Source organism: Mustelus asterias, chromosome 20 (genome assembly GCF_964213995.1).
Source record: "Mustelus asterias chromosome 20, sMusAst1.hap1.1, whole genome shotgun sequence".
Lineage (NCBI taxonomy): Eukaryota > Metazoa > Chordata > Chondrichthyes > Carcharhiniformes > Triakidae > Mustelus > Mustelus asterias.
Window position 1 is genome coordinate 9,131,988 of NC_135820.1, and position 12,027 is coordinate 9,144,014.

General features: G+C 43.3%; 1 protein-coding gene across 1 annotated transcript in view; it reads left to right on the forward strand.

The window, feature by feature from the left end:
- Positions 1–2,843: 2,843 nt before the first annotated feature.
- Positions 2,844–12,027, forward strand: part of LOC144508754 (cobalamin binding intrinsic factor-like) — a 33,447-nt gene continuing 24,263 nt past the window's right edge. The window contains exons 1-3 of the mRNA XM_078237064.1: positions 2,844–2,884; positions 4,709–4,809; positions 6,849–7,032. Of these exons, the coding sequence (XP_078093190.1) occupies positions 2,859–2,884; positions 4,709–4,809; positions 6,849–7,032 (311 nt within the window). The 5' untranslated portion in view covers positions 2,844–2,858. The remainder of the gene's footprint in view (positions 2,885–4,708; positions 4,810–6,848; positions 7,033–12,027) is intronic.

Here is a 12,027-nt window from a genome sequence, read left to right on the forward strand (position 1 = left end):
CCCACTCTTTAAACTGTCGCCGCTCTGTGTTCCCGCTCTTTAAACTGTCGCCGCCCAGAAGAAGGTGGAAGAGAGACAACTTCCTTCGTATAATGAGCGTATGTAAGATTGTCAATTGAGATTGAAGCCATTATCTCGATTTTGGAGCATTGCCAATGATACCATTACTGCTCTTACTGAGGTCAGTGATGAGATGGTTGCAATGTGCAGTGTTGTTACAATGTTGTTACAGATTCGAATGGCATTAGACTTCATCTTGGCAGCTAAGGTTGAAACATGTGCTTTGATTGGACCAAAGTTGCACATACATACCGGACACTTCAGAGAGCATAACCAATTTGGTGATGCACATTCTGCCGAAAAAAGCTGAAATTTTAAAGATTGCCCTTAAATTATATATATTTTAATTGGAAGTGTATCATCCCAGATGTTATGCATTTTAAAAAGACTGCAGGTTGCTTTAAAGGCTGAGCACATGCTTTGGTGGTGATATGGTTCGGGTCTATTTTCAAGGTGCTATTTTAATTTGACTTTTGTATTGTGATGCAGAGCTGAGACCAGTTCTTCCATGAAACCTATTCTGTGTTTGTTTGAATTTACATGTGTAAACCAAGTCTTTTCATTTCCTGTTAAAATCCACAAACCCTAACAAAGTTAGCACGTTACTCATGCGACTAGCCAAATCTCATCTTCATTCGTACTCTGAGGGAGAAAGTTGAGAACTATGTTTGACGTGTCATTACCTCGTGAACTTCAGAGATAGTAGAGAACAAACAACAATCTAAAGTTGATAGCTGAAGCATGCGGAGAGAACAAGGCTTATAGAAACATATAAGATTATGAAGGGTACAGATAAGATAGAAGCAGGGAAGTTGTTTCCACTGGCAGGTGAAACGAGAACTAAGGGGCTTGGCCTCAAAATAAGGGGAAGCAGATTTAGGACTGAGTTGAGGAGGAACTTCTTCACAAAAAGGGTTGTGAATCTGTGGAGTTCCCTGCCCAGTGAAGCAGTTGAGGCTACCTCATTGAATATTTTTAAGGCAAGGATAGATACATGTTTGAACAGTAAAGGAATTAAGAGTTATGGTGAGCGGACGGGTAAGTGGGGCTGAGTGCAAGAAAAGATCAGCCATGATCTTATTGAATGGCGGAGCAGGCGTGAGGGGCCAGATGGCTTACTCCTGCTCCTAGCTCTTATGTTCTTAAGGCTCATTTCAACAATGAGATCAAATATTAGCACTGAATTATACAATATGTGAGCCATAGTTTTCGTAAAACCAGATACAATTTCTTCTGTGGTTCAAACTGATGATGAACTACTTTGTCGAATCAATGCTGATCAATTGTTGCCATCTCAAATTGATTTTCTGAAGCATCTCCAGGAGCACCAATGTCTTTAGACTCTAATGTTGTGAGTATGACTATAGAAGAGTTAGTTCAATCAGACTTACCTGATGATTGTGTCTATGCTACAATACCACGTGAGAATGATGCAGAATTTGTTCCAAGATTAGTTCCAAATCATTTTCCGAAGGGGAAGGGCAGCCAAATTCCTGGATGTCGTGTACAACCAATGGTGCATATTAGTGTGTCGTGCGTATTGTTGACCCAATGTAGGGCATTGTAGCGATTTGTTTTCGTGATTACAGAACTAAAGGAGGAGGAACGTTATGTATCAAAATGGTTGCATGATTGCCTTGAGCTGGTCACGTGATTTGATTGTGATGGTACTGCAGTGTTTCAGAGCCTCCTTCTTGTAGTTCCATTTATTATCTGTGCAACCTCAAGCTCTGCTTAGTTGTTTATTGGTCCATCACCATTCAAAGTTGGATGTGGCTAGACTGCAGAAATTAGTTCTGATCCATTGGTTATAAGATTGAAAGTGGAGTCACAGGTGGACAGAGTGGTGAAGAGGGCATTTGGCATGCTTGGTTTCATCGGTCAGAACATTGAATACAGGAGTTGGGACGTCTCGTTGAAATTGTAGAAGACATTGGTAAAGCCACATTTGGAATACTGTGTACAGTTCTGGTCACCCTATTATAGAAAGGATATTATTAAACTAGAAAGAGTGCAGAAAAGATTTACTGGGATGCTACCAGGACTTGATGGTTTGAGTTATAAGGAGAGGCTGGATAGACTGGGACTTTTTTCTCTGGTGCGTAGGAGGCTGAGGGGTGATCTTATAGAGGCCTTTAAAATAATGAGGGGCAAAGATCAGCTAGATAGTCAATATCTTTTCCCAAAGGTAGGGGAGTCTAAAACTAGAGGGCATAGGTTTAAGTTGAGAGGGGAGAGATGCAAAAGGATCCAGAGGGTCAATTTTTTCACATAAAGGGTGGTGAGTGTCTGGAACAAGCTGCCTGAGGTAGTAGTAGAGGTGGATACAATTTTGTCTTTTAAAAAGCATTTAGACAGTTTCATGGGCAAGATGGGTATAGAGGGATATGGGCCAAATGCAGGCAATTGGGATTAGCTTAGGGGTTTAAAAAAAAGGGTGCATGGACAAGTTGGGCCGAAGGGCCTGTTTCCATGCTGTAATGCTCTATGACTCTATGATTGCTTGCTGCTTCTGCTGAGTCCAGTGTTGTAGCTTTGCCAGATTGACATTACATTTTATTGGACACTGAATGTGGCATCTGGCAGTGTTTCCAAAACTCTTTATTGTACCAGCATTGATCCTATCTTGATGGTAATATTAGAGCCGGCCCAATGAGGTTACAGTATTTTGTAGTATGTAATTCTGTTTCTGTTGATGGGCTATATCTCCTAAGTCATGATTTTCTATTTTTTTATAGATATGCCATTTACCACGGTGGTAGTGCCAAACAGCAGAATCGGGAGCGGGTGTCCTTAACATGAGGCTGGGACATCACCTCTACACGTACTGTACAGTGGTCACTCCTGCCAATATTTTCATGTAGCATAATCTGGAGAATATCTGCATGGTGGGCTGAGTGGCCTAATTCTGCTCCGATGTCTTACAGTCTTATGGTGGCAATTATTATATAAGTGCAATCTGGGGATAAGTGGCATGTCTGTTTTGCTCAATGCAGGTGCCGGACCATTGTCATCTCAACCAAGGGAGAATGTAACAATTTTCGCTTGACATTCAATGACATTACCTTCATAGAATCCTGTTCTATTAAAGTCCTGGGGGTTGCGATTGAACAGAAACTGAACTTGTCTACCCATATAAAAATGATGGCTACAGGCGCAGGTTAGAGGCTGGGAATCCTGTGGTGAGAACTGACCTCCTGGGTCCCTTCCTGGACTGTCAACAATCTACAAGACACAATTCTGAAGTGTGATGGAATAAGCTAAACTTGCCTGGATGAGTGCAGCTCCAAGTACACTCAATAATCTCGACAACCTGCATGACTGGCACCCCTTCCACAAACCTGCACCAATGTTACGCAGTAGCAGCAGTGTGCTCCTATTACAATATTACTGGCAGGAATTCACCAAGGTTCCTTCGGCAGCATCTTCCAAGCCCATAACTCTTTCCATCTAGAAGAACAAGGGCAACAGATATCTAGAAGCACCACCACCTGGAGCTTTTTCTTCAAGTACTCACCATCCTGACACAGAAATATATTGCCATTCCTTACTTGTCGCTGGGACAAAATACTAGAATTCTGTCACTAACAGCACTGTGGGTGTAACTATCCTACAGGGACTGCAGTGGTTCAGAAGGCAGCTCACCACCAATTTAGAGAGTGAGATAGTGATTGGCATTTTGTGGCACAAATGTTATTTCTCAATTACTGGCCCAAACCTAAACTATATCCCAGATTTATGCATTGTGAACACGGAATAAATCAGTGTCTCAGGAACAGTGAGTGAAGAAATATAAAGATACAGAATTAAGACTTTCATTAAATATATTCGAAATTAGGTAATGGCTCGGAGAGATGTCATGCACTATAAAGATGACTGTTCATATACTGTACTAGTTAACAACGTGAATTCATGTTTATTAAATAATTTATGTTGATTTGCATAGCAAAGAGATTATAAAAAGAGATAGATAGGGGATCAGAGGTTATGTGGAAAAGGCAGGAGAATGCGGATGAGAAAATTATCAGCCATGATTGAATGGCGGAGCAGACTCGGTGGGCTGAGTGGCCTAATTCTGCTCTTATGTCTTATGGCATTATGGTGGCAATTATTATATAAGTGCGAGGTTTAATTTTTGACGATGCATTCCAACCATTGAACTCTAGCAAACCTAAGGACGAGAACAATATTCATATGTGAACACGGCCTTCTGCAAGTTCCTTTGAAAACCACTCATCATCCCGACTTGGAAATATGTCACTGTTCCTTCACTGTCGCTGGGTCAAAATCCTGGAACTCTTTCCATAACAGCACTTTGGGTGTAACCACATATGATGGACTGCAGCTTTTCAAGAAGGTAGCTTTCCACCTTCATCTTAAGGACAATTATTAATGGAAAATTAATGCTGACCTAGCCAGCAAAACTGTAAACAAGTAAGCGAAATGCCCTATTAATGACATTGCTGCTGACAACATTGAAATTATTCAGTTAATATTTGCTTCTGCAATTAACTTGACATGGAAGATAAGGGTTCCATGGTGAACTTATCATGAATTGAAGGTAAATAATTGTTATCAGTTGTAATCACTGTAACCCTCCTCCTACTTTGGATTGATAAACAATCACCGTTTCAATTTCACGCTGAAGGGACGGCGTTGTGTGCAGCGACAGACACGAGACAAAGATGGCTATTCTTTGCATGCTGTTCCTGATCTTGGTGATCTTCCCTCATGGCCTCCAAAGCAGCAGTAAGTAATGGCAGCCCTCTGCTTAAGACCCAGACTGACTGGGATGAAGTGGTGCATTTTTTGGAACTTATTTAAAATGGAGAGAGTGGGCAAGCTGGTCCTGTTCTCCTTAGAGCAGGCAAGGTAAAATGGATGTTTATGGAGGTGCATCAACATACATCGGTTGCATGGACTCCACGAAGTTACAGTATTTAGCGGGATATTAGGTGTGGGAGGAGGCTATAAAGAGAGGGAGAGTGGATAGCAGCTGGAAGTGCTTACAGAGATCCAGAGATTTATACAGTCTGGATGAACTTACAGCTAATTGTAGGTACTGGAAGTTGTAAAAGGATTAAGGAGAGTTGTAGGGCTTGAAGGAGGTTACAGAGACAGGGAGTGTTTTAGAGGCATCCAGAGAAAGGGAGTGTTTTAGAGGCAGCATGAGGTAACAGATGCAAGGGAGGGTTGTAGAGAATGAAAATTGTTACAGAGTTAGGGAGAATTGTAGGTCCTGGAGGGGATTACAGAGAAAACAAGGTTGTAGGAGTTGGAGGGGGTTGCAGATTGGAAGGCAATATTGTAGCAGCTGGGGAAGGTTGCAGATGTAAGGAGGATGTTACAAAGATAGGGAGGATTGCAGTGGATGTAGGATGCTACGGAGATAATGAGGACTGTCGAGGATGGAGGAGGTTACAGGGATGGGAAGGTTGTATGTGTTGAAGGAGCGTACAGGAATTGGGACGATTGTGTGGGCTGGAGTTGTTTAGAAAGATAGGGAGACTTGTAGTGACGTGGTTAAAGATGGGTGGATTGTTTGTAGATGCTTGCTGAGGTTACAAAGATGGGTAGACTCGTCAAGGTTGAAACAATTTTTGGAGAGGGTGAGGGGCATTTGTTTTGAGGAGCGAACAAGGGATAAGTCGATGTACAGAGGCTGCATGAGTTCACAGAGTTCGTGAGATTTATTGAGGCTTAAAGACGGTAAAGGAAAGGAATGATGCAGGGCTGGAGGAGGTACAGAAGGAGGGAGGATTGCACAGTTCGGAGGGAGGAGACGGGGAGTGTTGTAGGCCTGGAGGCACTTGCCAACGTGGTAAAGGGTGTGGCTAACTGAGGAATAGAGGAGGTTGCAAATATGGGGACGAGTACAGGGCTGGTGGAGTGTACAGAAATTTCAGCATTGTGGGGCTGGAGGAGTTACAGAGCTGGGGATTTAGAGGCTGGAGGATATTTCACCAGTATTGAGGGCTGTAGGGTCTTATTGATATAGGGAATGTCTTAGGGATTAGTGGGTATTTCAGAGATAGCAAGTATTGCAGTAGATAGAGGATGTTATGGAGAATGAGAGTCATATTGGCTAGATGAGATTACAGAGAGAAGGGCGCTGAATGTGTTGATGGCGGTAACTGAGATATGGTGGACTGTACAGACTAGGGGAAATTACAGAAATAGGGAGAGGTGTAGGGCCTGGAAGTGTTTACAGAGAAAGTGGTGGTTGTCGGGGTTTACAAATATCCGCAGGCTTATGGGGATTGGAGGAGGTTATATATATGAAAGGATTGCAGGGGCTGGGTGAGGTTGAGATAGTAAGATTTATCAAGTTATGGGGAGGTCACAGATGAAAGGGAAAGCTGTAGGGTGTCAAGGAGGTGTCAGAAATAGGGAGGGTGTTAGGGGTTGGAGGAAATTACTGAGATAGGAAGCATTGTCAGAGCTCAAAGAGGTCACAACACTACGGAGAATTTTAGAGGTTGGGGGAACTTATAGATTTAAGGAGGTATGTAGGTCATTGAGATGCAGAAGTTGGAGGAGGTTAAAAAGATAGGCAGACTTCAAAGCTAGTTGCATACATTTTTCGACCTCTGAGGTGTCACCACCAGGGCTTTGTTCCTGGTGCTGCTGGACCTTGCCCTGTGATGGAACTAGAACAATAAGAATTCGAAGGTGCAATTGTATACATATCATAACAACTATAACAAAGTGGCCATTTTCATTATCACTGAGTTTTTTTGGTGGATTTATACACACACAGGCAACTTCTAAAACCCTCTTTTTTTCAGATCAGCACTCACTCCATATCCAGGAGGCTGGAAAGACGGGAGAGATTACCGTGAAGTACACTGTTATTCATGATCTTTTATGCACCTCTTCATGCAGTCATTCCCTTCCTTTGACTGTGCCTGAAGGAGACACGCTTCTCCAGATTATGGAGAGTGCACAGAAGGAAAAGCCGGCTTACTTTGGGTAAGTAACACCAGGGATTGCTGTGTGATCATGGATACACATACTGACTCCTCACACAGAGAGGGGAATCTATAAAAGAGATAGTATGGGTGCTCAAGACTAAGGAATATGGTGCAGGACTTTGCTGAAGGATGTGCAGAGTGCTGTCGGGTCTGGTATTCGAAAGGGGATGGGTGAGGATGAAGAGAAAGTTGGAGTGTGGGAATAGAGTGAGAGATTAGTTTGATAATGAAGAAAGGGATGGAGTCAGGGATGCGTTTAGTTCTGCAGTGATTGACATGGTGAGAGATCGAGTGAGTGACAGGACAGAAATGGGGTGAGTGTCGAAGGTCGTCACGGGGTGAGTAATGGAGCAAATGATGGTGTGAGTGATGGGGTACATAATGGAGTAAGTCATGGGATGAGTGATGGGGTGAGGAACAAGTTGGGTGACATGGTCGGTGATGGCGAGAGTGATCGGGTGAGTGGCTGGGGTGACTGTTGTTGTGAATGACGGGTTGAGTGATGGGATGATTGATTTGTTGCATGATCTGGTGATGATTGGGTGAGTGACTCAGTGAGTGACTAAGTGAATGATGGGGAGAGTAATGGGGTGACTGATGCTCTTTAGTGATTGGATAAGTGTTGAAGTGAGTGACTGGCGAGTGAAGGACTGAGTCATGCTTTGTGTGATGGGGTGAGTGTTGATGTGACTGATGGTTTGTGTGGTGGGGTGGCTGATGGACTGAGTGATGAGGTGGCAAATGAGTTGAATGATGTTGTCAGTGATAGGGTAGCTAATGGGGTGAGTATCGGGTGAATGACAGGGTGAGTGATGGAATCTGTCACAGGATGAATGATGAGATGAGTGTTGACTGAATGCTGAAAAGTGTGATGGAGTGAGAGATAGAGGAAGTGATGGGATGAAAACGAGTTGAGTGATGTTGCCAGTGATAGGATAAGTGACGGGGGCTGGGTGACGGGGGCTGGGTGACGGGGGCTGGGTGACGGGGGCTGGGTGAAGGGGTGCGGGTGAAGGGGTGCGGGTGAAGGGGTGCGGGTGAAGGGGTGCGGGTGAAGGGGTGTGGGTGAAGGGGTGCGGGTGAAGGGGTGCGGGTGACGGGGTGCGAGTGACGGGGTGCGAGTGACGGGGTGCGCAGTGGGTAGTGTCATGAGGTGAGTATTAGTTGGTTGGGGGTTTGGGAGTGATATGATCTGAGTAATGGGGAAACTGATAGATCGAGGGTTTTAGTTGTAGAAAAGGTGAGGGATGGTTTGGTAATGAGAAATAGTTGTAGGATATGAGATGAGAGATTGGATGCAGAATTGGGACTTGAGTAACAGACCTGGCGGAAGAGATGCAGGGTCAGTTAGCGTTTAAGGTATATGACAGGTGATATGATGGCAGGAGTTTGTGGAATGGAAGTTTTTTTTCTGAGATACGTTCTGGTGATGTGCTGGAGGAGACTGGGCAGTGATCAGCTGCAAGGCAGGCTTGAGGTTGCGCACAGGAAATGGGTTGGGAATATGGAAGGTGTTGTGGGAGTTCTGCAGCTGTTGACTATAATGTACTTAACTCCTCATAGTTGACCAGGCGACAGTCAGGGTTCCAGTTTAAGATTCATCGCAAGGAATCTGACTGGCCAATTAGGTTCACAGATTAAGAAAGACAATGGCAATTATACCGTTGACTACAAACGACTAACATCTACAAATAAAAGAGTACCATATTAGTTTGAAAAAAAAATGCCCAATCACAGCTAATAATTGGGATTACATAATGTATTACACGTGGGTATGGGGTTGTCCAATTATAATCTGACAAGTCTGTTTAGTTATAATACCAAGCATGCATTTACTTATATTTATCTACCAACTTTCAGACATAACTATGATAAGAAATATGTTTGACCAGTGCTTTATCAATTATGATTCACCTTCTTATCCATTTTCCTTCACACATGAGCTGCAGCTTCACAGAGTTCAATTAGATGCTTTTGTGTACATTGTGTGATGAAAGCCTCTCTTATAATTAATACTGTTTGGTACTTCAAAGTTATCAGTATCGAAGGCAATTCTGCTCTCCTCTGAATTTTATCTGAGTTTGAGAATGTTAGCAGCGGGCAGCTTATGTGATTTTTAAACTTGTATGATTATTAAACAAACTCCTTCTGAAGCGAATTAGTTTTGGGATGAATTGGGGAATGGTCGGGTATGGCGGAAGAGTTGAATATGTAATGTGGACAGTAGAATAAATAGGGTGAGGGATGAAATGGCCCAGGGGATGGGGCATGACGTGGGTTTGGGGACCCAGTGATAGCAGATAGGATGTGATCAATGTCGTAAGGGGTGGACAGTTGAATTGTGCTTTGGGTGCAGTGGCATTAATCTGCTGTTTTTCAAATTTTGTATGAATGAAAAGTCACCTACTGATAAAGTCATAGAGGTTTACAGCATGGAAACAGGCCCTTCGGCCCAACTTGTCCATACCACCAATTTTGACAACTACACTAGTCCCAATTTCCTGCATTTCGCCCATATCCCTCTATACCCATCTTATCTATGTAAATGTTTAAATGTTTTTTTTAAGACAAAATTGTACCTGCCTCTACTACTGCCTCTGGCAGCTCGCTCAAGACACTCACCACTCGCTGATTGAAAAAAATGCCCCTCTGGGCCGTTTTGTATCTCCCTCTCTCAACTTAAACCTATGCCCTCTAGTTTTGGACTCCCTTACCTTTTAGAAAAGATGTTGACTCTCTACATTATTTATGCCCCTCATTATTTCATAGACCTCGATAATATTGCCCCTGAGACTCCTTCGATCAAGGGAAAAAAGCTTCAGTCTATCCAGCCTCTCCTCATTACTAAAGCTATCAAGTCCTGGTAGCATCCTTGTAAATTTTTCTGCACTCTATCTGGATTAATAATATCCTTTCTATAACCAGAACTGTATAGAGTATTCCAAGTGTGGCCTTAGCAATGTCTTGTACAACTTCAATAAGACGTCCCAATTCCTGCATAAGACTTTCTGTAAGAAGTTTGCTACCAAATAAACCTGTTGGACTTTAACCTGGTGTTGTTAAACTTCTTACTGTGTTTACCCCAGTCCAACGCCGGCATCTCCACATCATAAGACTTTCTGACCAATGAAACCAAACATGCCAAATGCTTCCTTCATCATCCTGTCCATCTGTGACTCCACCTTCAAGTAGCTATGAACCTGTACTGCTACATCTCTTTGTTCTATAACTCGCCCCAATGTCCCACCATTATTTGAATATGTCTTCCCCAATTTGATCTACCAAAGCGCATCATCTCACATTTATCTAAATTAAACACCATCTGCCATTCATGGCCCACTAATCCAATTGATCAACATCCCGTTGTAATCCTAGAAAACCTTCTTCACTGTCCACTATGCTACCAATCTTGGTGTCATCTGGAAACTTACTGACCATGCATCCTTAATTCTCATCAAGTCATTAATATTATTAACAGTGGACCCAGCAGTGATCACTGAGGCACACTGCTGGTCACAGATCTCCAGTTTGAAAAAAACCCAACTCTCTACAACCACCGTCTGTCGTCTGTGGTCAAGCAAATTTTGCATCCAACTGGCTACCTTACCCTAGGTCCCGTGAGATTTAACCTTATGCAACAACCTACCATGCTGTACCTTGTCAAAGGCCTTGCTAGAGTCCATGTAGACAACATCGACTGAACTGCCCTCATCTATCTTCTTAAAAAAAAGGAATCAGATTTGTGAGATACGATCTTCCACTCATAAAGGCATGCTGACTGTTCCTAATCAGTCTTTGCCTCTCCAAATGCCTGTAGATCATGTTTCTCAGAATACATTATAACGGTGCAGTTGCACATTGGCACAGTGGTTAGCACTGCTGCCTCACAGTGCCTGGAATGCGCATTCGATTCCTGGCTTGGGTGACTCTCTGTGTGGAGTCTGCGTGGGTCACTTCCGGGTGCTCCGCTTTCCCCCCAAAGTCCAAAGATGTGCGAATTGGTGATTGGCCATGATAATTGCCTCTTAGTGCCATGTGGACTAGTCAAGGTAAATGCATGGGGTTACGGGGATTTGGCCTGAGTAGGATTGCGGTGGGTGCAGACTCAATTAGCTGAGTAGCCTCCATCTGCACTGCAGGATTCTATAATTCTACGTACTTACCCACGACAGACATTGGGTTCACCATCTGTAGTTCCCAGGCTTTCCCCTTCAGCCTTTCTTAAACAAAGGCACAAAATTTGCTACCCTCCAATCTTCACCACCTCACCTGTGGCTGTCAATTATTCACATATCTCTGTTAGGGGACCCGCAATTTCCTCCCAAGCCTCCCACAACGTCCTGGGACACATTTAATCAGGCCCTGGGGATTTATCTACGTTGATGCGCTTGAAGACTTTCAGCACCTCCTTCACTGTAATATGTACACTCCCCAACTCATCACTATTAATTTCCCCAAGTTCCCGAACATCCATGTCTTTCTCAACAGTAAATAATGATGAACAATATTCATTTTAGTGTTATGGTGATATTAAAGTGATGGACACAAAATGGTTACCTGGCCCACAAAATGGACTCTGGGAAGGGACATTAAAAGACACTGACTTTGGGCACAGACATTACACAAAGAGTGTCACATTACACAAAGATACCTACGGTTTCTGAATTTCTGCAGGAAACTGGTCAGACCTGGGGCACTTTAAGACGTGAGATAAAGAGCAGACCCAGAACAATGAGTTTGATAACAAGATCAGCCATTGATGGAGACATAAATGTAACGAGATCAGCCACTGATGGGGACATAAATACATAAATGTATATATCGAAACCAGTCATTGATAGAGGGCATAACTGCATGAATGTATCCATTCTATGCACAATGATGTGTTAACTGTCAATGTCCGTATCTGTGTACTCAACTTGTAACGATGTGTTAATGGCTAATGTCTGGACTGCCTCTTGTCTAAAAAGTATAAGAGATGCTCAACTACCAG